The 27,655-nt window shown below is 42.1% G+C and overlaps 1 protein-coding gene across 2 annotated transcripts in view; it reads right to left on the reverse strand.

The window, feature by feature from the left end:
* SAMD8 (sterile alpha motif domain containing 8) overlaps nt 1–25,426 on the reverse strand; it is a 69,449-nt gene extending 44,023 nt beyond the window's left edge. The window contains exon 1 of one of the 2 annotated variants that reach the window (XM_007962927.3): nt 25,117–25,426. In XM_007962927.3, the coding sequence (XP_007961118.1) occupies nt 25,117–25,290 (174 nt within the window). In that variant the 5' untranslated portion in view covers nt 25,291–25,426. Of the gene's footprint in view, nt 1–25,060 lie in introns of both variants that reach the window. The other variant, XM_007962929.3, reaches the window with a different exon arrangement.
* Between the last annotated feature and the right edge of the window lie 2,229 nt (nt 25,427–27,655).

The raw sequence follows: 27,655 nt of genomic DNA on the forward strand, positions 1-27,655 counted from the left end.
CCATATCATTTTCCACAGCAGTTGTACCACTTTACATTCCCACTAGCAATATGCACAAAGTGTTCTAATTTCTCTATATTCCTGCTAACGCTTGTAATTTTGTTTTTTTCTTAATAGTAACCATTTTTATAATGTAAAGTAGTACTTCATTGTGATTTTGATTTGTTTCAGTAATGATTAGCCATGTTGAATATCTTTTCATATGCTTAATGGACATTTGTATATTTTGTTTGGAGAAACACCTATTGAAGTCTTTTGCCTATTTCTTTACTGTTGGTTTTTTTTTTGGTATTGAGACGGCCGTGTTCTCAAACTCAGCAGTTTCACGTTGGCCTCCTAATACCAACCTTCTGACTGTAGCAAAGGTAGCATTTCTCTGACAGGCCAATTTAAATATTGTAGAAGTGATTCCTAGCCCAGACCAGAGAAGTTTCTCTCTCTTGCAAGTGAACCCTGACTGATTACCAAAGGCCCTTTAGTCCTCTGAATTGTCATCTTTCAGAGCAAGCTAAGTACCGAAAGTTCAAGGTTTCAAGCTGTCTCATATAAGGTCCACATTCTGGTCCAATTCTAGGTAAGGCAAAGTAAGTTTATGTTTTCTTCCCTTAGTTTCCTGGGAAACTAAGCAGGATATGTTTTTCAGCTCTCTTCTCATTAACTATATGTACTTTTGCATTTTTTGGAATGAATGACATGTTTTATTTCAAAAAGCTATTCAACTATTTTTTCTCAACCAAGCACTTAGTGACATGGGGAAAGAGTCGAATAGTAAAATAACCTATTAGTAACTTACACAAAACAAAAGCTCTGATCTGGCTACTTCATCTGTTAAGTAGGTTCAATAGCAGTAAGAACATGAAAGCAGGTAAGTACCACACTACGAATGAAAGAAAACGAAAAGGGAAGAAAGGCAAAATGAGAGTGTGTCGAGCCAAAAAGAAAAAAAGAAAGAAAAGAAAAGTAGCACATAGTGCAGCAGAAGAGCTTAGTGGGTTTTTATTAGGTTATTTTTGTTTTATTTTTAGGAAAGATGGTCAGAGTAACCAAGATTACTAAGGCCTATATGATTAGCGCATGGTAGGTTCTCAATAAGCATTTATTAAATAAATGTGCAAAAAAAAAAAAGCAGCAATCAAAATATTAATTCATTCAATTCCCCAATGTCCTTCTAAACAAGATCTTTTTTTTTTTTTTTTTTTTTTTGAGACGGAGTCTTGCTCTGTCGCCCAGGCTGGAGTGCAGTGGCACGATCTCAGCGCACTGCAAGCTCCGCCTCACGGGTTCACGCCATTCTCCTGCCTCAGCCTCCCAAGTAGCTGGGACTACAGGTGCCTGCCACCACGCCCAGGTAATTTTTTGTAGTTTTAGTAGAGATGGGGTTTCACCATGTTAGCCAGGATGGTCTCGAACTCCTGACCTCAGGTGATCCGCCTACCTCAGCCTCTCAAAGTGCTGGGATTACAGGCGTGAGCCACCACGCCCGGCCATAAGATCATTTTTAAAATTATAACTTTATTTATAATTGACACATAATTGTACATATTTATGGGGTACAGAGTAATTTTTTTTTTTTTTTTGAGATGGAGTTTTGCTCTTGCTGCCCAGGCTGGAGTGTAGACACATGATCACGGATCACTGCAACCTCCACCTCCCCAGTTCAAGCGATTCTCCTGCCTCAGCCTCCTGAGCAGCTGGGATTACAGGCATGCACCACTACCGCCCAGCTAAATTTGTATTTTTAGTAGAGACGAGTTTCTTCATGTTGGTCAGGTTGGTCTTGAACTCCCGAACCCAGGTGATCTGCCCGCCTCAGCCTCCCAAAGTGCTGGGATTATAGGAGTGAGCCATCACGCCTGGCCCAGTGTAATATGTTAATACATGTATATACTGTATAATGATCAAATCAAGATACTTAGCACATGTATCATTTTAAAGAGTTATCATTTCTTTCTTTTTTTTTTTTTTTCCTAGAGACAGGGTCTTGTTCTCTTGCCCAGGCTGGAGAGCACTGACACAATTACAGCTCAATGAAACCTCAAACCCCTGGGCTCATGTGATCCTCCCACCTCAGCCTCTTGAGTAGCTGGGACTACAAGCATGTGCCATCATGCTTGGCTAATTTCTTTTTTACTTTTTTGTAGAGACAGGGTCTTGCTATGTTGACCAGGCTGGTCTCAAACTTCTAGGCTCAAGTTATCTTCCTGCCTCGGCCTCCCAAAGGGTTAAGATTACAGGCATAAACCACCACACCAGTCACCTCTATCATTTCTTTGTGGTGATAACATTCAAAATCTTCTAGCTACCTTGAAATATACATTATTATTAGTCATAGTCACCCTACTGTACAACAGAAAACCAGTTAACGCTTCTCATCTAACTATAATTTTTTGGGGGGTCGGGGGGAATAGTCTCACTCTGCCGCTCAGGCTGGAGTGCAGTGGTGCAATCTCGGCTCACTGAGCCTCCACCTCCTGGATTCAAGCAATTCTCCTGCCTTAGCGTCCTGAGTAGCGGGGATTACAGGCGCCCACCACCAAGCTAGGCTAATTTTTGTATTTTTAGTAGCGACGGGGTTTCACCATGTTGGCCAGGCTGGTCTCAAACTCCTGACCTCAGGTGATCTGCCTACCTCAGGTGATCTGCCTACCTCAGCCTCTCAAAGTGCTGGGATTACGGGCATGAGCCACTGCACCTGGCCTGTTATTTTATTTTAAATTCCAGGATACATGAGCAGGACATGCAAGTTTGTTTACATAGGTAAACATGTGCCATGGTGGTTTGCTGCACCTATCAACCCATCACCTAGGTATTAAGCCCCGCATGCATTAGCTATTTATCCTGATGCTCTCCCTCTCCCGGCACCCCCATCCCGCGACAGGCCGCAATGTGTGTTGTTCCCCTCCCTGTGTACATCTGCTCTCACTGTTCAGCTCCTACTAAATGCCTTTTGTCCCAGCAATCCCATTACTGAGTATATACCCAAAGGAATATAAATTATTCTATTATAAAGATACATGCATGCGTATGTTCATTCCAGCATTATTCACAATAGCAAAGACATGGAATCAACCCAAATGTCCATCAATGATAGACTGCATAAAGAAAATGTGGTACATATACACCACGGAATACTATGCAGCCATAAAAAGGAACGAGATCACGTTCTTTGCAGGGACAAGGAAGGAACTAAGTGTAATTTTGTACTTGCTGACCAACCTCTCTCCATCCTCCTCTCCTATCCTTTCTCTCTAGCCTCTGATAACTACTATCCTACTTTCCACTTCCACAAGATTAACTGTTTTTTTAGATTCCATATATGAGTGAGATCATGTAGTATTTGTCTTTCTGTGCCTGGCTAATTTCACTTAATATAATGTCCTCCAGATTCATCCATGTTGCTGCAAATAACAGGACTTCATTCTGTTTTATGGCTGAATATGAATATAGCGCATGCCCACAGACACACACACACATTTTCTCTATTTATCTGTAGATGGACACTTAGGTTGATTCCTTACCTTGGCTACTGTGAATAGTGCTGCAATAAACACAGAGGTGCAGATCGCTCTTCGACATACTAATTTCATTTCCTTTGGATATACATCTAATAGAGAGATTGCTAGGTCGTACGGTAGTTTTATTTCATTTTATTTTTTGAGACAGGGTCTCACTGTGTAACCCAGGCTAGAGAGAAGTGGTGCAGTCTTGGCCCACTGCAACCACCACTTGCCAGGCTCAAGCAGTCCTCCCACCTCAGCCTCCCAAGTAGCTGGGGCTATAGGCATGCACTACCATGCCTAGCTAATTTTTGTACTTTTTTGTAGAGATGGGGTTTTGCCATGCTGCCCAGGCTGGTCTTGAACTCCTGAGCTCCAGCAATCTGCCTGCCTCAGCCTCCCAAAGTGCTGGGATTACAGGTGGGAGCCACCAGACCCAGCCTCTCTTTTAATTTTTGAGGAACCTTCACAGTGTTTTCCATAATGGCTATATTAATTTACATTTCCACCAACAGTCAATTAGGATCATTATAAACAAAACAAAAAACTGCCTTTTTCTTTCTTTATTGATTGACTGAGACAAACTCCTGCTCTGTTGCTCAGGCTGGAGTGCAGTAGTGTGATCATGGTTCACTGTAGCCTTGACCTCCCAGGCCCAAGGGATCTTCCCACTCAGCCTCCTGAGTAGCTGGGACCACAGGTGTGTACCACCAAGCCCAGTTAGTTTTCTTATTTTTTGTAGAGATAGGGTCTTCCTAAGTTGCCCAGGCTGGTCTTGAACTCCTGGGCTCAAGTGATCCTCCTGCTTTGGCCTCTCAAAGTGCTGGGATTACAGCTGCGAGCCACCATAGCTGGCAAAAATAATCCGCCTTTAGACAGCTGATTATTTCAATCTTAAGAGTATACAGGAAAAATTTTATTACATATTTCTCTTTATTTGTATTGTTATTAAAATACTTTATTACAAACTCTTCTCAGCTTCAGGGAGTTTTATATCCATAAATTTAAAATGTCCAACTGTCAAGAGATAACACAGGGCCACTAATTTGGTAAATTTTCCAGGAATCAGGATCTGGTATTCACCCTTAGAGATCAAAACTTGACCCTGTCAGTTTCCCAGACCAAGAGAGACTAAAAAGCAAACTCACAAGGTACTAATGGATAAATTAGAGCACCAATTCTAGGCACTCAAGTGTCTAAAAGGAATGCTCAAGCATTATCTCAGACACATCCTTTTGTAATTCTGAAGTGTCTAGGAGGCTGATTTAATAATCAGAATGCTACTTGTAGAGCAAGTAACCAGGGCAAAGAAAAACAGATCGTCTTGGGCCAAATCTAATCCAACTTCCTGTGAGACGTAACGTAACATCAGTGCCACAGAGTAGAGAGTGCCTGTCTAGAAAAGGTTGTTCGCATCTCCCAGTTTCAGTCTCTCTCTCTCTCCTAGACAGTGTAGGATATAAAAAGCCAATTCTCTTTGATGACTCCTTTGCGTAGGCTTCTAAGGAAACTACATGTACAAAGGTTTCAATCCTGGCTATACATTAGAATAATCTGAAATTTCAAAATGTATTTGTATCAATGTCCATGCCTCATCCTAGGACAACTGAATCAGAATCTCTCAGAAGAGACAGAAATTTTATATCTGCATTTTTAAAACAGCTCCCCATGTGATTCTAATGCACAGTGAGGCTTGAGGTGCCAAGATGTTTAGAGTATTTAAAGTCATCTAGAGAGTTAATATTGGAGTTGAAATTAAACTCCAAGAATTTGGACAATGAATTCAGTGTTCTTTCCACCACTTTATGCTGCTTTTCCGTGGAGCTAAAGGATGGGTTGAAAATAATGCTACCAAGTTCTAACAGAGATTTAAATATTTATTATAGATTTTTAAAAAATATTCTTACCATATTTTGGAGGCTCACTTATTTCTTTACTTATCAGAAATTTATAAATTGTAGATAAATTTGATCGTTTATTTTTAATAAAGTTCTGTTTTCTGGCTATTAGATTTTGATATTACAGACAGATTCTAAGCTTCTAATTAGTATATGTTTTAATATAAAATAACCTACAATTTTTCTTAATATTATATATCTGCAGTCAACCCTAGAGCCTGATTTTTCTTTTCAGACAGTTCTGTGTATATACTTAAACTATATTTTATTCAACTGCATTATGTAGTAATTAGGAGAGGTAACAAGTCAATATCAAATCAAGATGTAATAGATGAAATCAGATGTGTGGAAAGGCACCTCAAAGACTCAATGTTATACAAACCAGAAGTAGAGAACAAGCAGAATTACATTGGATGGTCACATAGTGCTCTGCAAGCCTTAGATTAAATAATACTATAAAATGAGGAGGGAAAAAAAGGGATAACAGAAGGAAACTAACATTTATGAATACCTACTACAGGTCAGACCCTGCAGGGTGATTTCATGTGTGATCTCATTTCCTAATTATAACAATTCCTACTTGATCTTTGCCTAGTTGTTTTGAGGGTTCTGCCTGCCTGGACTTCTGTTTTATATTTTCTACCTCTCGAATCTTCCAAGCGCTCTTCAAAGTAATAGATAATAAAATAAATATAAAACAGTAACAGCAGCAGCAGCTACATTTGTTGAATGCTCAGGCACTATTCTGAGCACTCTATCTTTATAGTATTATTTAATCCTCACAACAGTTTTATGAGATAGATATTACTATTATCTTCATTTTACACATGAGACAATGAAGGCACAGAAAAGTTAAGTGAAGTGACCAAGGTCCTACTTGAAATTGTCTGAGCCAGCATTCAAATTTGGGATTCAAACATTTTGCCACATTTGCTTTACACAAATTATTTAAATTATTATAATTTAAATTATTTAAAGTCACCTAGAGAGTTAATATTGATGCTGAAATTAAACTGCAACAATTTTGACAACAAATTCAGTACTCTTTCTACCATTTCATGCTGCTTTTCCTTGGAGCTAAAGGATGGGTTGAAAATAAAGTTACTAAATCCTATCAGAGATTTAAAGAATGATCATAGTTTTTTTGGTTTTTTTTTTTTTTGAGATGGAGTTTTGCTCTCCTTGGCCAGCGTGAAGTGCAATGGCATGATCTCGGCTCACTGCAACCTCCGCCTCCTGGGTTCAAGCAATTCTCCCGCCTCAGCCTCCCAAGTAGCTGGGATTACACGCATGTGCCATGAAGCCCGGCTATTGTTTTTTTTTGTATTTTTAGTAGAGACGGGGTTTCTTCATGTTGGTCAGGCTGGTCTTGAACTCCCGACTTCAGGTGATTCGCCTGCCTTGGCCTCCCAAAGTGCTGGGATTACAGGCGTGAGCCACAGCGCCTGGCTGATCATAGGTTTTATTTTAAGAATTCTCATCATATTTTGAAGACATTGCTTAACTGTTTAATATGAAGACATTATGACATTCACCATAAATATTTCAGCATCTAGATGTTATTCATCTTCTAATAATAATGACACCTTCCTATATAAGTACAATACACATTACCACACCTAAGAAAATTAACCATAATATCACCCCTAATTGTCCCTCAAATATTATTTTATTTCTGTTTCCCCCCAAAAATAAGGATTCAATTTAGGATCATGCATTACACTTGGTTAGCACATCTTGTTAGTGTCTTTTAGTCTAGAACAGTGCCCTAGCTCTTGTTTCTTTTTGTGGGGAGGAGGCGAGTTCAGGGTAGTTCTTTTGTGGAATAACCTGTATTCTAGATTTACCTAGTTGTTTACTTCCTCTACTCTTAACCACTACACTATGATGTCAAGGTTTAAGATCACAGCTAAACCTAACATAAATCTCCAATAATATGTATTCGTGTAACAACTCAGATGGCTTTGGGGTGTTTCTTAAAACATTAATGGCTTTGTTATGTATCTAAGGCTGTATAAACAAACTATTTTCTACTATCCCTAAGATTATATAACTTCTTTTTCCTACATAGATGACACAGTCAAATCTGAAGATGCCAAATGAAACTAGCTAATCATTTTAACTTTGAAGAAGTCTAGGCCGGACGTGGTGGCTCACATCTGTAATTCCAGCACTTTGGGAGGCTGAAGTGGGCTGATCAGGAGGATGGAGACCCTCCTGGCCAACATGGTGAAACACTGTCTCTACTAAAAATACAAAAATTATCTGGGCATGGTAGTGCGTGCCTGTAATCCCAGCTACTTGGGAGGCTGAGGTAGGAGAATCACTTGGACCAGGGAGTCGGAGGTTGCAGTGAGCTGAGATCATGCCACTGCACTCCAGCCTGGTGACAGAGTGAGACTCCATCTCAAAACAAACAAACAACCCAGAAGTCCAAAAGAGTCACTTGAGCTGGGGACTTCCAGGCTATAGTGAGTTATTACTGTACCTGGGCAACAGAGCATGACCTTGTCTTTAAAAAAAAAAAAAAAAAAAGACGACGACGACGAAGAGGAGGAAGTACAAAGAAGATATAACGAATATCTTTAGAATTAGAAGAAAAGCACACTGGAAAAAAGATCCAGTTGAGATGGTTTTTTTTAGGTGATTCAGAATACAGAAAGAAGTATGGAGGAAGGTAGGTCTTCTGTATTATGAAAGTGTCAACTTTTGTTAAAAGACCCTTTTGCAGAAAAAGTAATACCATTTTCATCAGTATGTGTCTGAAATTTTGCTACTTAGGTACTAAAACCAGGTATATGCATGTATTAACAATGCAATACAAACAGCTGGATAAAAAAACAAATCTTTTCATCTCAGGCTTCCAACTATTCACTTCCTTTACTTTGTAATCACCCCAAGGCACCAGCCCAGTATCACTGTGTACCATTTCTAATCAATAATCCCCTTCCCCACCCCCTGCTGCCCACCCCATGGTAACCACAAACCCATCTTCCTGATAATCCCTTGTTTTTCTTTATAGCTTTACTACCTAAGCATCTATACATAACTATATTGTTATGTATCCATGAACAATATAGTTTAGTTTTCCCTGCATTTGTACTTTATATGAATGGAACAATACTATATGTATTATTTTTATCTTATACAAAAGTAGATTTCAGAATTCACCTGTTATCAAAAATAAGCTGGGCCAGGCGCCGTGGCTCAAGCCTGTAATCCCAGCACTTTGGGAGGCCGAGACGGGCGGATCACGAGGTCAGGAGATCGAGACTATCCTGGCTAATATGGTGAAACCCCGTCTCTACTAAAAAATACAAAAAACTAGCCAGGCGTGGTGGTGGGCGCCTGTAGTCCCAGCTACTTGGGAGGCTGAGGCAGGAGAATGGCATAAACCCGGGAGGTGGAGCTTGCAGCGAGCTGAGATCCGGCCACTGCACTCCAGCTTGGGCGACAGAGTGAGACTCCGTCTCAAAAAAAAAAAAAAAAAAATCTAAGTTGGGTGTGGTGGCACACATCTGTAATCTCAACACTTTCACTTTGGGAGGCGAATTCGGGAGGACTGCTTCAGCGAAGTTCAAGACCAGGCTGGATAACCTAGGGAGATTTTGTTTCTATTAAAACTAAAAAAAACAGAAGGGTGGGTGCGGTGGTTCACGCCTATAACCCAGCACTTTTGGAGGCCGAGGCAGGTGGATCACTTGAGGTCAGGAGTTTCAGACCAGACTGGTCAACATGGTGAAATGCTATCTCTACTAAAAATAAAAAAATCAGCTGGGCATAGTAGCAAGCACCTACAATCCCAGCTACTCAGGAGGCTGAGGCAGGAGAATCGCTTGAAACCTGGGAGGCGGAGGTTGCAGTGAGCCGAGATCGCGCCACTGCACTTCAGCCCGGGTGACAGAGTGACTCTGTCTCAAAGAAAATAAAAATAAAAATAAAAAATTAAAGAAGAAAAAAAATCAAAACCAGATTAATTTTAGAGGGCTGTTAAAAGAGTTTTACGGTTCAAAATAATACAGGGGCCGGGCGCGGTGGCTCATGCCTGTAATCCCAGCACTTTGGGAGGCCGAGGCGGGCGGATCACCTGAGGTCAGGAGTTCGAGACCAGCCTGACCAACATGGAGAAACCCTGTCTCCACTAAAAAAATACAAAATTAGCCAGGCATGGTGGTGGATGCCTGTAACCCCAGCTACTTGGGAGGCCGAGGCAGGAGAATCGCTTGAGCTGAGGAAGCGGAGGTTGCTGTGAGCTGAGATCGCGCCATTGCACTCCAGCCTGGGCAACAAGAGTGAAACTCCGTCTCAAAAAAAAAATAATAATAATAATACAGGAAACGTTAAATAGCCATTTTAATTTGTCTGTGAAGACCCGTAAAGGGTTTATCACCTAGGAAGAGTTAACTGCACGAAATGGGAAAGTATCTTCAACCAGAACAAATAAAGTTTGTTATTGTATCCTTCAAAGGAAATACAGTGAACAAAAGCACATGTTGTTCCTTGGTATGAACTAGTTAACCCTTTCTGACTTAAAATGTCTCAAGAGGACTTGTTCATTTAACTGTTACATGCTGAGTACTGTCTGTGATGTAACTGGGATTATCAGCTATCCATTCAATACCTAGTTAAAATAGTAGGAAGCAGACAGGACGTATAGCTAGAGGATATGTGATGTCAGCAGAGTGCTATTCCTTAAAAAGAATGTACACCCTAACTCACAAACTCAAGTTCTGAACGATGTTCAGTGCATTTTCAGGAAGTAACAATAAATTAGCTAACATTTATGGCATTTACAATGTCTGAGGAATTGTTCTAAGTGTTTGATTTATATGTCCAAATAATCCTCACAACTATATAGAGTAGGTACTATTAATTTCCTCATTTTATAGATGTGATAACTGATATAACTGGGTTAAGTTCCCTAAGATCAACTTGTACTAGCAAGTAGTACAGAGAACTGTTCAACCTAGGCAATCTCATTTTAAAGTTCATGTTCTTACCCATGACAGTATACTGCCTCACACGAACTGAGGGCTCTTGTACTTCTTTAAGAACTAAATCTCAAAAATAAAATACTAAATATTTCCTAGTTATCAGCAGAAGAATGTATCAAAGTTACATTACATAATGAAGACTTTTTTTTTTTTTTAAAGACAGAGTCTCGCCCTGTGCCCAGGTTGGAGTGCGGTGGCATGATCTTGGCTTATTGCAACCTCTGCCTCCCAGGTTCAAGGGATTCTCCTGTCTCAGCCTCCCGAGTAGCTGGAACTACAGGCACAAGCCGCCTCTCTCCGCTAGTTTTTGTAACTTTTAGTAGACACATGGTTTCACCATGCTGACCAGGCTGGTCTTGAACTGTTGACCTCACGTGATCTACCTGCTTCGGCTTCCCAAAGTGCTGGGATTACAGGTGTGAGCCACCGCGCCTGGCCTAATGAAGACTTTTTGAATCACAATTTTGCACTGTTCAGTCTCAAACATTTACTAAGTGTCTACTATATAGAGATGCCAGACACTAAGGCACTGAGGATATAGTCAGGTCAACCCAGTGGCTCAGGCCTATAATCTCAGCATTTTGGGAAGCCAAGGCCAAAGGATTGCTTGAGCCCAGGAGTTTGAAATCAGCCTGGGCAACATAGGAAGACCTCATCCCCACACACACACACACAAAAAACCATTAGCCAGCGTGGTGGCATGTGCCTATAGTCCCAGGTCCTCAGGAGGCTAAAGTGGGAAGACCATTTGAGCCTAGGCGGTTATGGCTGCAATGAGCCATGATCATGCCATTGTACTCCAAAAAAAAAAAAAAGCAAAGGCATTCATATGTTACATTTATTCATCTATTAAATATATTTATTGTGTACATACTATATGAAGGGTATTACACTAGGCAATGTGGCATTTATCCAAATGAATCTGAATCAGATCCTGTCCTCAATGATACTACAGTCTGGAAAGGGATATTAAAGAGAGTCATAATTAGTTCACTCAATCCTCAAAAGACTAATAAAGTGGATACTTATCTAATTTGCTAAAAATTAGAAAGTTAAAGGAGTTGGAAAAAGAGAAGTTATTTCCAGTTGGTAAAATCAGAAAACAGTTCTTGGAAGTGACTTTTGAGCTAAGCCTTAAAGGAGGGGTGAAACTACATGGAAAGAGATGAATAAAGTACAATAACAAAAATTTAAAAATCAATAAATAGATCAATAAATAAAAGTACACTAGCAGAGGAAACTGCATGACCAAAATATGAAGGCAGGAAACAGTGGTGAACCATCAGTATGTAAAAGGCACAGGGGAATAATGGATAAAAAGTTGAAAATATAAACTGGGGCCAGATCATGAAAACCTTTTTGTTTTTGTTTTTAGTATAATCTCCATTTTATTTTTTTCCAGAAGATAGTTTTTCTTCAGTCCTTAAGGAGTCAGCTCCTTATATGGGCTTTGGTGGACGTCATGGGGCAGCACTCAAAAGTCTAAATCAGGTGAACGTTTGGTCCTCGCAGGCTTCACAAGATCGATTCCTGACTACCTTTCTGTGAATGGCACAACTCATGTAGTTACGCAGCTTCACCTAAGCTTTGGAAGCACATAGGTGCCCAGGGTACTTGTTTCAGAAATATCCCTGATGGCTGTGGGCTCGACTATGTTCCAAATAACGAACTTTTTTTTTTTTTCCTTTTTTTGAGACAGGGTCTTACTCTGTCATCCAGGCTGGAGCGCAGTGGCACAATCTTGGTTCACTGCAACCTTTGCCTCCTGGGCTCAAGTGATCCTCCCACCTCAGCCTCCCAAGTAGCTGGGACCACAGGTGTGCACCACAATGCTGGGCTAATTTTTGTACTTTATTTTTTTGTAGCAATAGGGTTTTGCCATGTTGTCCAGGCTGGTCACAAACTCCTGGGCTCAAGCGATCCTCCTGTCTCAGCCTCCCAAAGTGCTGGTACAGGCATGAACCACCGCACCCAGTCTCAAATGATGAATTTCTTAATAGGCTTGTCCTTGGGCATACCTTATACACAGTTCATGCAGCAAATAGGCTGCATATGGCAGTAGCCCTTTAGATGCAACAGTTGTTCTTTCTTGGAAATGAGGACCTGAGAGAGCCATGGAAACCTTTAATTGTCAAGTTAAAAACATTCTACACACAATGGGATTCTCTGCAGATATCTGAAAAAGAGGATGACATAATCAGAGTGTGCTTTAGAAAGAATAACTGGCCAGGTGTGGTGGCTCATATCTGTAATCCCAGCACTCTGCTAGCTAGAGGCAGGAGGATCACTTGAGGCCAGGAGTTTAAGACCAGCCTGGGCAACATGGTGAAACCCCATCTCTGTAAAAAAAAAAAAAAAAAAAAAATTAGCTGGGTGGGCTGGCATGTGCTTATACTCCCAGCTACTTAGGAAGCTGAGGTAGGAAGATGGCTTGAGCCCGGGAGGTTGACGCTGCAGTGAGCCATGACTGTGCCACTGCATTCCAGCCTGAGTGACAGAGCGACACCCTATCCTAGGGGGGAAAAAAAAGGAAAAGAAAAAAAGAAAGAATAATTGTTGTAAGAGTGTAAAACAGATTGTGAGGCAGGATGGAATATAATGACAGACATGAAGACAGAATGAAGGAAACAGCTTCTAAAAAGTGGAACAGAAAAAAAGAGCTACTCTTCACTATGTGTACCATTTTACTCTCCAGATTTTTCTGACAGGTATGTTTTTTTGTTTGTTTGTTTGTTTGAGATGGAATCTCGCTCAGTCGCCCAGGATGGAGTGCAGTGGTGTGATTTCGGCTCACTGCAAGCTCCGCTCCTGGGTTGAAGCAATTCTCCCACCTCAGCCTCCCGAGTAGCTGGAACTATAGGCATGCACCACCACGCCCGGCTAATTGTTGTATTTTTAGTAGAGACGGGGTTTTACCATGTTGGCCAGACTGCTCTTGAACTCCTGACCTCAAGTGATCCGCCTGTCTTGGCTTCCCAAAGTGCTGGGATTACAGGCATGAGTCACGGCGCCCAGCCACTGACAGGTACATTTTTTAAAATACATGGATTTCTGCTTGTAGGAAGATGGAGTAGACATACTTTTTCCTATTACTCCATGGATATTATATATAAAATAAACATAAGACGACTCTGAAAAATGAAGAGGAAGCCTGAATGGCCAGGCACATTGGGACCCAAGGAACGACATAGTAGTGAGCTCTTTGGGTGTTTTGTTTGTTTGTTTTGCCACATATATCCCAAAGTGGATACTAGAGAAGATAGCAACCTGGAAGTATCAAAGGTGCAGATAAAAAAAGCTCCAAGAAAAACCAAAGGACTGGCTGGGTGCGGTGGCTCACGCCTGTAACCCCAGCACTTTGGGAGGCTGAGGTGGGTGGATCACCGGAGATGAAAAGTTTGCCACCCTGGGCAATATGGTGAAACCCCGTCTCTACTAAAATACAAAAAATTACCTGGGCGTGGTGGCGCGTGCCTGTAGTCCCAGCTACTCTGAGGCTGAGTAGCTACTCCGAGGCTGAGGCTGGAGATTCGCTTGAGCCCTGGAGGCAGAGGTTGCAGTGAACAGAGATCATGCCACTAAACTCCAGCCTGGGAGACAGAGTGAGACTACACCTCAAAAAAAAAAAACAAAACAAAAACCAAAACCAAAGAACCAGAAAAAGACACAGCCTAGCAAGACACAAGACTTTCAGACAATAACCCGCTCTATTCCAGCCAAACACCACATAAAAAACTAGCCCCATTTCCACTCCCCCCTTCACGAGGAAAGGCCAAATGGAGAGCCTTGATTTTTAACCCTGTCAGGTTACAATCCAGCCATAACTCTCTCCACACCAGGGTGGTATCAGAGAAGGCCAAGTAGGGAGCTGGGATTGGCATCATTGTCTAGCAGTAACAAGTCTCTCCCCTTCTCTTAACAGGCTGTCAGAGGAAACCATTTGGGGAACTTGGACTTCAAACCCAAACAGCACTTATGAGGCACCCGTCCTGCTCCTTGCCGAGGTACTACCAGAGGAGAGGAGGCCTGCTGGAGGGTTAGGAGTAACACCACTCAGTGGTAAATCAGAGGTAACAAAGCCACTCACAACCCTCATCTCCTCTACCCCTCAACCTCCTGCACAGGGTGGGGTGGGGTGGGGTGGGGTGGGAAGCAAGCATGAGGTGTCCATTTCCTTCCCAGCAAGCAAGGTACAAAACCTAACCCTTCTCTACCTGGCACTATGAAGATGGTGCCTGTAGAACACTACAATAGGAGGGGCCAATATCCCTCAAGAATATAGATACAAAAATACTTAATAAAACATTAGCAAACAGAATGCAGCAATATATAAAATTAATTATATATAAATAGAGGAGGATTTTTTGGGGAAGGGGTAAGAGACAGGGTCTCGCTATGTTGCCCAGGCTGGTCTTAAACTCCAGGGCTCAAGCATACATCCACGTCAGCCTCCCAAAGTGCTGAAGTGCTGGGTTTACAGGCAAGAGCCACAGTGCCCAGCCAAGAATTTTTTTTTTTTTGGCCTGAGACAGAGTCTCCCTCTATCATTCAGGCTGGAGTGCAGTGGCATAATCACAGCTCACTGCAACCTCTGCCTCCAGGGTTCAAGTGATTCTCATGCCTCAGCCTCCCAAGTAGCTGGGATTACAGGTGCCCCTGCCACGCTTGGCTAATTTTTCTATTTTTTTCCTAGAGACAGGGTTTTGCCATGTTGGCCAAACTGGTCTCGAATGCCTGATCTCAGGCGATCCACCTGCCTCAGCCTCCCAAAGTGTTGGGATTACAGGCATCAGCCACTGCGCCCGGCCTATAATTACTTCAAAATAAAAACTGAAAAAATTTTAAAAGAAGCACAATGTCCTAAAAAATAGCAAATATGCCATATGTGTATATTTTTAAATAAATAAATATCAAACTAGTAATATTTACTCCTTGGATGGGCCCTTTCACTGTCTACATTAAAAATTTCGAAAATGTCTATATTCTACACAATAAGAATGTAATATAACCAGAGAGAAAAGGTTTTTTTAAGAAAATGACGTGATACGATTTTAAAAAGAAAAAAAATGAAAGCAGTATTATTTTTCACTGTTTGAAGCAAATCTCATTTAAACAGATATAAAGAGAAAATTAAGAAAGACACCGGGCATGGTGGCTCACTCCTGTAATCCCAGCACTTTGGGAAGCTGAGGAGGGTGGATCACTTGAGGTCAGGAGTTCAAGACCAGCCTGGCCAACATGGTGAAATGCTGTCTCTACCAAAAATACAAAAATTAGCTGGGCATGGTGGTGGATGCCTATAATCCCAGGCTGAGGCAGGAGAATCGCTTGAACCTGGGAGGCAGAGGTTGCAGTGAGCCAAGATCCTACCACTGCACTCTAGCCTGGGCGACAAAGTAAGACTCTGTCACAAAAAAAAAAAGAAAAAGAAAAAGAAAATGAAGAAAGTCAATTAAATTCAATTATTAATCCATTTATGCATATACACTCTAAGTAAAAGTAAAATCATGAGGCAACCAGCAAAACCAAGATGTCCAAGAAAAGATCTGATCCAGTTCCATGACCCACTAACAGTGTGATGTTGGAAACAGCTTAACCTTTATCTCATAAGGGATCCAGAGATTATAAACAGAAAGTAATTTGAAACATTAAACACGTTGTGTTTTGTAAATCAGGATGACAGAGTTCTTAGGTTAGAAATGGAAGTGACCTGAGAGATCTAGTACAATTCTTCAATTTACAGCTGAAGAAACTAAGACTACAGAGTTAAGTAAGTTTCAGATAAATAAGCTATTCGCCAACAGCGTCTGATACAAAGCCCAGAAAGAGTGCTGGCTCTAGAATTAAACTGCCTAGGTTCAAAGTGTGGATTTACCACTCACAGTTATATGACCCCGCAGAAGTTACATAACTTTCTTGGGCCTCACTGTCTTTATCTGTAAAATGAGGAGAATTCCTACATCATAGGCTTGTTGTGAAGATTACATGGAATAATACACATAATGCACTTATAATAATGCTTAGCAAATAGAAACTGCTCAATAGGCCGGGCGTGGTGCCTCCTGCCTATAATCCCAGCACTTTGGGAGGCTAAAGTGGGTATATTACTTGAAGTCAAGAGTTCAAGACAAGCCTGGCCCACGTAAAACCCCACCTCTACTAAAAATACAAAAATTAGCCGGGTGTGGTGGTGCATGCCAGTAGTCCCAGCTACTTGGGAGGCAGAGGCAGGAAAATCACTTGAACCTGGGAGGCGGAGGCTGCAATGAGCTGAGATTGTACCACTGCACTCCAGCCCAGGCAACAGAGTGAGATTTTGTCTCAAAAAAAAAAAAGATGGAAATTATTTTTCAGCAGAACAACAATGTAATTAAGCTACATAAACTGAGAAACAATAATACAAAATAGAAGTTCTAGTTACTCAATGCATTGTTCTACACATCAATATGCACTGCTCATATAAAGACTTAACATAAAATTTATTAATAAATATTTCCAGAGGAGCATACCACTCGCCAACATTTTAAAAAGTATGTCAGTGATGTAACTGATTACTGTTGATACCTAAAAGTATTTCTGTACAGTTTGGGAACTGGGAAACTTCCTAAAGTGATAGGCACTAAAAACTAGAAAGACACAAGCTATTCCACTGGGCTTAATTATACCAACACACAAGAGACCAAAACGGCCTCTAATCTATCACTGGACAATCTTTACTTTTTTTGAGACGGTGTCTCACTCTATCGCCCAGACTAGACTGCAGTGGCACAATCCGGCTCACTGCAACCTCCACCTCCCGGGTTGAACCGATTCCTTTGCCTCGGCTTCCCGAGTAGCTGGAATTAGAGACACACGCCACCACGCCTGGCTAATTTTTTTGTATTTTTAGTAGAGACGGGGTTTCACTATGTTGGCCAGGCTGGTCTTGAACTCCTGACCTCAGACAATCCACCCGCCTTGGCCTCCCAAAGTGCTGGGATTACAGGCTTGAGTCACCGTGCCCAGCTGGCAATATTTAAAATACAGAGGATGTATCAACAAAATGAAAACTTTACAATATGCTTAATTTTACAGAACCAATGTCCATGTTCAGATGGTGATTACAGTGACTTAAACATGCTGAATTTTTCTTGTAGTTTCACTTCTCACGTGTGTGCATGTGTGTGTGTGTGTAGAAAATAATAAAAAATATCGGAGTATAACCAGCTGAAGCAACTGTCCTCTATTCTAAATTCTGTGATTGTATTTAACAGCCCTACATTCAAATGCCCCTAAAGGAATTTACAACTGATAAAACTTGATTAATAAATACAATATGTGCTATTTATATAAATTATTATTGATTCACGCCTGTAATCCCAGCACTTTCGGAAGCCAAGGTGGGTGGATCACCTGAGGTCAGGAGTTTGAGACCAGCCTGACCAACATGGAGAAACCCCGTCTCTACTAAAAATACAAAAAAATTAGCCCTGCATGGTGGTACATGCCTGTAATCCCAGCTACTCATGAGGTTGAGGCAGGAGAATCACTTGAACCAAAGAGGCGGAGGTTGCAATAACCCGAGATGGCGCCATTGCACTCCAGCCTCAACAACAAGAGCAAAACTCCGTCTCAAAAAAAAAAAAAAAAATTATTACTGATTTAGTTTACAAAATTTAAAAGTTAAACAGTTTCCAAATGATATATAAAATATAAAAAATTAAGATCCATATCCCTAGACAAACACTGAGGAAGAGATTTTTAAAATTATATATAAAGTAAGAGTTAATAAATTTTCCTTAGGGCAATTATATTTTATAGATGCACTGACGCTAAAATATGGCTGAATCAAATACATTTAGCTTATCTAATATCCACATAATAAAGACTAACGTTTGCAGATCCATAAACCAGAACATAAAAACAATTCTTGTAAAAGCAAAAAGCCTAAACTATGATGTAGGAGGATAAGGTTTAATTTGGGCATTTATGGCCAAACTTTGTGATTAATAACTGTAGTTTATAGTATTTGGGATTATCCCACTTTTTCCATCCCATTTTAAAATTTTTACCATAAATGAAAACATTTTCGCTCAGCAAACAAAAACTACTCTTTTCTCTTTATACTTATTGAAAGATATTTTTCTTTTTCTTTTTTGAGACAGAGTCTTGCTCTGTTGCCCAGGCTAGAATGCAGTGGCGTGATCTCAGCTCACTGCAGCCTCCGCCTCCCAGGTTCAAGTAATTCTCTTGCCTCAGCCTCCCCAGTAGCTGGGACTAAAGGTGTACACCATCACACCTGGCTAATTTTTGTATTTTTAGTAGAGACAGCATTTCACCATGTTGGCCAGGCTGGTCTCGAACTCCTGATCTGAAGTGATACGCCTGTCTCAGCTTCCCAAAGTGCTGGGATTACAGGCGTGAGCCATTGCGCCGGGCCTATTTTGCATTTCTTAGTAAGTACAGGGTATTGTTTCCAAAACATCAATAAAATCTGCAATAATTACAAAACAGTCTCAAAGACCTTGCACTAATTCCTACCACCCATTTTGAAACACTTTAGTGGTGATTTTCTGTTTTACTATGTCCCACTTCTAAGCAGTAGAATTAAATGAAAAAGAATTAAATTCCCTCCTCAGTTACATCATAATTCTCTTGGCTGCACTTCAGTTCTGGGACTTTTTTGCTGCCCTAACCATGAACTCTTACAATTTTACTCAAAAAAAGTTGTCATATATACCAAATAACACAAACTTTTTCTGGCTCCAAATAGCCTTTAAACTAACTTCTACTATCAGGCTGCACCTAATTATCTACACCAAATCCAGAACTGTCTCCCCTCAATGAGTAAGAATCTGACAGATACTACCATCCATTTTATATCCTCAGTTATACCAAAAGTTTTCACATGATGACAGGAGTTTATTGATAAATTTGGTAAAGGGTTCCTGACCTGGCTGCAATGACACAGTAAACCAGTAAAGAAGTCAAGTATCTAAAATTCTAATTTTTATTCTAACCAGGCTAGCAGTTTAACATATCAATTTGGTAAAATCTTTTTTGTTTGGTTTTTTGAGATAGCGTTTCACTCTTGTCACCCAGGCTGGAGAACAATGGTGTGATCTCGGCTCACTGCAACCTCTGCCTCCCGGGATCAAGCAATTCTCCTACCTCAGCCTCCCAAGTAGCTGGCATCACAGGCACGCGCCACCATGCCTGGCTAATTTTTTTGTAGTTTTAGTAGAGAAAAGATTTCACCATGTTGGCCAGGGTGGTCTCGAACTCCTGACCTCAAGTGATCCACCCACCTCAGCCTCCCAAAGTTCTGGGATTATAGGTGTGAGCCATCACGCCCACCCTTTTTTTTTTTTTTTTTTTTTTTAAGATAGGGCCTCACTCTTTACCCAGGCTGGAGTGCAGTGGTGCAATCACAGCTTATTGCAGCTTTGACCTCCTGGGCTCAGGTGATCCTCCCACCTCAGCCTCCTGAGTTCTGGGACTATAGGTGCATACCACCACGCCTGGCTAATTTTTTGTATTTTTAGTAGAGACGAGGTCTCACTATATTGCTCAGGCTGGTCTCGAACTCCTGGGCTCAAGGGATCCACCTACCTCAGCTTCCCACAGTGCCGGGATTACATGCATGAGTCACCCCACCCAGGTGGTAAAATCTTTATTTTTAAATATGCTACACTGGCAGGGTGCGGTGGTTCACGCCTGTAAACCCAACACTTTGGGAGGCCAAGGTGGGCGGATGCCTTAGTGAGACCTCATCTCTACTAAAAATACAAAAAATAAGCTGGGCGTGGTGGCATGCGCCTGTAATACCAGCTACTGGGGAGGCTGAGGTGGGAGAATTGCTTGAACCCGGGAGGCAAAGGTTGCTATGAATTGACATCGCCCTACTGCATCCAGCCTCGGCAACAGAGTGAAACTCTATCTCTAAATAAATAAATAAATATGCAACATCCAAAATCTAATCAATATAATGGAAAATGAGAAACTGGCTCAAGATTTCAAACTCCATTACATACTGTTAAAACTGACTGGATTTGGAGCCAAATTTTAGTGTATGGTTTTGGAAATCTCTGGCTTTCAAGCCAATATTATATTGACGGAACTGACATCAATTCCATTTAATCTCAAAGTTCCAAACTAAAACAGATTTGCAAGTATTTCCAAAAACTCAGTGACACCAGTTAACCTACAGGAAGACTCTAAATTAGCAGAATCCATGGTTCTCACCTCCAACTAGAATTTACTTGTCAAGAATTTCAAGACAACAGAACAATTATCAAGATAATAGACACTTATATTACTACCTCTCTTGTCCTCTGGCACAACTCATAAGTTTAACTAAATGCACAACAAAAATTTAAGACACTCACACCTGTAATCCCAGCACTATGGAAGGCTGAGGTAGGAGGATCGGGAGGCCAGGAGTTCTAAACCAGCCTGGTCAACATAGCTGATGCCCCATCTCTACAAAAGAAAAATTTAAAAAATTAGCCAGGTGTAGTGACACACGCCTATAGTCCCAGCTACTCAGAAAGCTGAGGCAGGACGACTGCTTGAGCCCAGGAGTTCCAGGCTGCATAAGTCATGATCATGCCACTGTACTCCAGCCTGAGAGACAGAGTGAGACCCTATCTTTAAAACAAACAAACAAACAAAAAACCTTTTAGACAAATATAAATATAGTTAACTGCCCTGCCCCACAACACTCTTTCCTGAGGTACATATCATAAAACATTGTTTTATGGTGAAACCCTGTGGTGAAACTATTATAACCAAATTTTTCTTAGTTAATAGTCTTACAGTATGTTACATTCTATAATATTGTGAGGGTCCAATACAGTGAAGGAATAGAACATTTCAATACGGAAACATGAAGTCACTAAACTCAGCTAAAAGGTTAGGCTTCACATCTGTGATGATGGCGCTGTGTGTATGGGAGGAGGGGGTGCAGGAATATTCACACCACAGGTCTGTTACAAATTCATACCCACACATTCAGATGGCAAGTTACCAGGAAGCAACAGTGGTAGCATGTAAACACTGATCTGTTTTCCCAATGTGTCTGGCCCATGCTCTCCTATTTTTAGTTAACATCTTGATTTCTCAAGGCCAAGAAAACCACAAGAACTAAAGTAAGCATCACGGCCCTGTTGATGTATGTTGTAAAATGGCTTTCTCCGTACCTGCCCTACTATTAACCCCTCAATGTGTTACATCATACCCTTAGAGCAAAACAAAAACAAGAACAAGAACTAGTTCCAAAAGAATTCCCAAAACCACATGTAAGCAAGTATTAAAGAAATAGCATTTTGCAAATAAGTAACACTTTATTTATAAACAAATACAAACACATGAGAGATGTGAAAATAATCAAGGCTCTCCCCTGTCATCTCTGCAAAAAAGTAAAACACTTAATCCAGGAACGAAACGGTACAGTCCTCCTCTATAACCTAAATCCATTAGAAGAATTATGATTAGCTCATACTGTATTTTTTCATCAAATACCACAATCATTCAAAAGAGCTTCATAAGTAATTTAGCAGAATATGGAATTGTATTCATATCTCATATAAATCAGTTTTATGTCCAAAGAGAATCAAAGCTACAGAAGCTTTAAAACTAAAAAGTGAATTCAATCTTAGTTCACTAATAATCCACTGGCATATGAAAAATGAAGGGGGTAGAATGTGAAAACAGGAAAGACTTCCATCCATAAATTAACGGGCATGCTAGGTACACCCAACAACTAACACCATATATTACATCAGGCCTGGAAGTAAAAATCTCGAAAGAATAGCTCGTTAACATGGCATTCTTATAAAACAACAATAATACTATTCATGGAAACGTCTGTGATTTAAGTGTCTCAAAAAAAGTGTTCAAATTTCAATTCTTAGAAAAGCCATGAAAATGTCTTAATCAGTAACAACAAAATTTTGAAGAAGTATTGAGGATCTAATGATTAACAAAATTTAAAAAAATGTTTACAAGCAACTGTGCAACGTGAATAAGCTTTTGCAGAAGGGGGGTTATGCTACTGAAATCAAAACTGATTTACCTAAATATGTCTGCATATTCTGCCATCGCAGTCATGATGGCTTCTTCTGCCTTAGAGAAACTGATTTTCTTTTTTTTTTTTTTTCGAGACATATCACTCTGTTGCCCAGGCTGGAATGCAATGGCGTGATCTCAGCTCACCATAACCTCTGCTTCCCGGGTTGAAGTGATTCTCCTGCTTCAGCATCCTGAGTAGCTGGGACTTCAGGTGTGTGCCACCACACCTGGCTAATTCTTTTTCTATTATTAGTAGAGATGGGGTTTTGCCGTGTTGGCCAAGCTGTTCTTGAACTCCTGACCTCAAGTGATCTGCCTGCCTGGGCCTCCCAAAGTGCTGGGGTTACAGGAGTAAGCCCAGCCTAAAACTGATTTTCTTTACTCAGTGGGTGCAAGAACTGACAAAGGGAAACAAAAATTTAAAAAACTATTAGACATGCTAATATGTTAACTGTACAACTCCATCTAACAGTTTCTCTTTAATTTTGCAATAACATTAAGATGTAATCTGAATAGAGTTCTTATATTGCAATTCAGCAAATTTTTACATGGCCATGACTTTTATTCAGAACTAAGTATGAAGACAAGGTCTCTAGAGGATCTCACTCTAGAGATAAAACCAACAAACAGTAATATTATGTAAACTTCAACAGAAGATAATTTGTATTAAGTTAAAGGGAATTAATACTTTAACAACCACAGCGTTTTTAGCTAAGAATTCGCATTTCCTTTGAAGAAACAATTACTATTCCACTGTGCATCTGAGGGTATGTCACATAGCCCATACACATAAACTAATTTAAAAGCTGTTGCCAATCAATAAATTATCATCTCATGAAGATTAAACAGTAGATATCTATTTAGATTTAATCAAGCATTTAGAAAACGCCTGATGCTAACAAAAATTAGCCAGGCCATGGTGGCGCCCACCTGCAGTCCCAGCTACTCCCAGCTACCTGGGAAGCTGAGGTGGGAGGATCACTTAAGCCTGGGCAACACAGTGAATCTCTGTCTCAAAAAAAAAGGAAGAAGAGAAAAGAAATGGCCAACAACTTTACAAACCTATAATCACACAAAAAGTTGTAAAACATATGAGACGTGGCTAAAGTCAAACAAATACTTCATAGAGCCATGTTATGACTTAACAATCACAAAAGGAAGTGAATTTATCTCTACTAAAGTGAATATAAATATTGCAATCATTCTTTTTCTGGCATAATTATGTTTTGGAACTATGTCTTCTATAAAAAGTATCTGAGTTCCCACCTGTCCCAGTTGTGCTGGCTGCCAACTACAAGCACCCTCTGTCCTTATTTTCCTAAATCACTCTACTAAAAATATTATTCACACAATATCTGCAAAATAGTATTTCAATATTGGTTCTGCAAATCAGTCAAAGGTATCTCTCCAATTTTCAAGAGCTAACTCCAATCCTGGGGTTGTCAGTGAGAGGAAGATTTGGTATTGGCCTAGACTGTGGCAACTTCACTGTGCCCCCTTAACCCAGAAACTTGCACTGACCACATTTTTACTGTGTGGCAAATACATGTGTCAACTTAAAACGTTGGAAGTGGAACCAGTCCATGTTGAGTATCTGTAAAATCCAAGCGTCCAAATTCTTGTTTCATGTTTAACTTTTAAAATCCGAGTGTCCAAATTCTTGTTTCAAGTTTAATTTTTAAAATCTGAGTATCCAAAGTCTTGTTTCAAGTTTTTAAAACTTAAAGGTAATGTAGTAAATCTTTTTTAGGATCTTAACACGTCTGGTATTTAAACTTATTTACGAAAGAAAAATACGATGAAAAAGGAGGACACCATTACTGTCAATAAATCCAAATGATATCATGTTCAGAATCACGTCTTTCACTACCTTCTTGAAACATCACTTCCTCTCCACTACTTCCCCCAGTCCTTTAGGCAAATCAGTGATTCACACCGCCCCTTCCACCCAAGATTCTTAAAAGGATCCACTGTGCACGAATGAGAAAGTCCCACAATCCAAGTACATTGCCCTAGTGATCTTTGATGTTTTAAAACGCACCTGTAAAAATGCCAAAACCCAAAATTAGATCCCCAAGGGCTCCTTTTCTTTCTTGATCACACTTCTCTTTTTCAATGCCTCCCTCACCCCTAGAGGCCAGACGATTTCCCATCCAATAGCCCTCCTCCTTCTAATCAAACCGAAATCCTGCCCTCCATCACCACCAGCCCCACCCGGGTAAGAGGCTCCAGTCCCTGCCCCGATCGCCCTCCCTCGTCCTGGGAAGGGAACACCGGCGCAGGTCTTGCTCCTCTGACTCTTCACTCCCGCTGCCAAACCCAGAGCATCTCTTCCTCCGGGTCCACATTCCCGCAGGACCCCTTCGATCTTCTTCCCCCACTGCGCAGCTTTCAAAAGCCCCCAAGCTCTGGGCTCTTCAAGCCTTCCCCCCCGCCCCCTCCCTCTCGTTCCTCGGCCTCCACTTACCACTCAGCCTCAGGCCCTGGGTTCGACAACCTCCATTTCCTTCAGTTTCCATTCCAGAGCTGACTCTCCCGGCTCCCTCAACCGTCTCCCCGGGGCCCCTCCGGGTCGCAGTCCCTCGGCAGCCCCCGGCTCCATCCCAGATTCCCTACTCACCCTTGGCAACAGGCGCCCCCCAAGCTCCCCTCTCCTCAGCCTCAGCTCCCGCTCACCTCCGCGGTCCGAGTCGGGCTCCCCGGACCCACCTCCGAGTCGGCGTCCGAGCCGCCGTCGGAGTCCGGGGCCCTGCCCGCCTCGCCGGAGTGCAGCACCTCAAGCGGCGGGGGCGGAGCCCGGGGCGGGGAGCCGGAGTGCAGGCGGGGGCGGTGGCGGCTGCGCGCAGGCATCGTCCCGGCCGCCGTCACCGCCGCGCCGGTAGCTGCTAGCAGCCGAACCGGAACTGCTTCGGGAGGCGGGGTCCTACCGGCCAGGAACGGGGTTCTACCGGCAGGGGGCGGGGCCCACACTGGAAAAGACGCGAGGCTCTAAATGGGCCCGACAGGAGAACCGAGAAGCTGCCGCGGGGGAGCCCGAGGGCGCATGCGTCATGCCGGGGGCCAAAGCAAGAGTAGGAAGCGGGACTAGCGGAGCAGGGGCGGGGCCTGTGGGATCAGTAAAAGGGGTTAGGGCCTAGAAGGAGGTTATCCTAATTCCTCTGGAGAGAGCCAGCTGTTCTCCAATAGCCAACCACCAATGATAATTGTTATAATTTATTGCCCACTTACTCTTTGACAGCGTCTATGCCAAATGCCATATAAACATCTCATTTAATCCTTGTGCTAAGGCCAGGCGTGGAGGCTCACGCCTGTAATCCCAGCACTTTGGGAGGCTGAGGCGAGTGGATCACCTGAAGTCAGAAGTTCGAGACCAGCCTGGCCAGCATGGTGAAACCTCATCTCTACTAAAAATACAAAAATTAGCCGGGCGTGGTGGCGCACACCTGTAGTCCCAGCTACTCGGGAGGCTGAGGCAGGAGAATCGCTTGAACCTAGGAGGTGGAGGTTGCAATGAGCCGAGATCACGCGGTTGCACTCCAGCCTGGGCGACAAGTGCGAAACTCCATTTCAAAAAAAAAAAAAAAAAAAAAAAAAAAAGATCCTTGTGCTAACTCTGCAAGGGGGATCGTATAGCACAGAAGGGTAAAGAAACACGTTGCCTGACGTATTGCAAACTGATATTCCAACCCAAATCTCTCTAACATCCGATCCTATATTTTCCTCACTCCACCATGCTGCGCCACCCTGAGGGAAAGTCTCCTCCCAAGCCAGCTCTAGCATTGGCATAAACCAAGTCCAGACCCAACTGTAACCTGGACACGAACCCCTCCTTGGCCTTGCCTCCCCACGCAGTGCCGGGCTGACTTCAGTGGTTCTGAATGGGATGGACATGAATGTAGACTGCTTCCATGGAATGCCCTGGTGTGGCCTTTCCCTTCAAACTGGTCTTAAGGCCAAGAACAGCTGGGAACCTCCCCACTGCAGCCCATACCCTTCCCAGCTCCATCAGGGCTGCTGAGAAGTCACATGACAGAGGGCGAGACATCTCATCTCTTTTGCTGATAGCCAGCTCTGGCAGAAGGACAGGTTGACCTTTCTCAGTTTCTATTTTGGGACCCAAAGCCCTTATAGACAGAGGAATCTCCCTCCCACCCTCAAAATGTTTCTGATGACAGTTGGTCCCTTTGGCTCTCAAAGTCTAGGGCAACACTCACCTCCCTTCTCCGCGTTTGACATACAAGGCCCTCTTCAGCCTTCTCTTTGAGAAGTCAGCTATGTTCATTACAGGACCATTGTTCAAACCTTCCCCCACTGGCCCGGCATGGTGGCTCACACCTGTAATCCCAGTACTTTGGGAGGCCGAGGCAGGCTGATCACTTGAGGTAGGAGTTCAAGACCAGTCAGACCAACACGGCTGACAAACCTCGTCTCTACTAAAAACACAAAAATTAGTGTGGCATGGTGGTGCACGCCTATAATCCCAGCTACTCAGGAGGCTAAAGCAGGAGAATCACTTGAACCCGGGAGGTGGTGGTGGCAGTGAACCAAGATGTCACTGTACTTCAGCCTGGGTGACAGAGTGAGACCCTGTCTAAAAAAACAAACAAAAAACAAACACTTCCCCCTTCCCCCATGAATCTTGTGGGCACGCTTTAAAAATGAAGCTCTCCATGTCTCTTATCCGTATTTCTCTGACTCTACAACTCAGAAAACTGTCCCTGACCTCCATAATTCAGAGACTCATCCAACAGACATCCAATCCAGCTCCTACCCAATTTGTGGCCCACCTAGACTGTACACTCTTTCAGTTCTATCATTCATCCTTGGAACCAGCCACCTCCTCTGCACCCTGGATCTCTACTTTAACTCAGTCCTCATAACCTAATAGCCTTAGGCAGGGCTCTACATCTACTAATTCCACAGACGTTTCTAAGCACCTACTATGTGTCAGACCCAGCACGTCTTTTGTTTCATTCAATCCTCAAATTCTCTGAGGTAGGTGTGATTATCCTTACTTTACAGATGAAGAAACTGAGGTTCAGGGAGGTAGCTGACTTGCAGAGGTCTCTCTGATTCCATGTTCTCACGGAGTTTGGGGGTGGGGGAAGGCTTAGGGAGGAAAAGGTCTTGTCTGCTCCAGAGGCCCCTTTGACTTGCTGAGTCACTTGCTCCTGTCCCACCTGTCCCTGTCAATCTCTGGGAAGGAGAAATGACA

Source organism: Chlorocebus sabaeus, chromosome 9 (assembly GCF_047675955.1).
Source record: "Chlorocebus sabaeus isolate Y175 chromosome 9, mChlSab1.0.hap1, whole genome shotgun sequence".
Classification (NCBI taxonomy): Eukaryota; Metazoa; Chordata; class Mammalia; order Primates; family Cercopithecidae; genus Chlorocebus; species Chlorocebus sabaeus.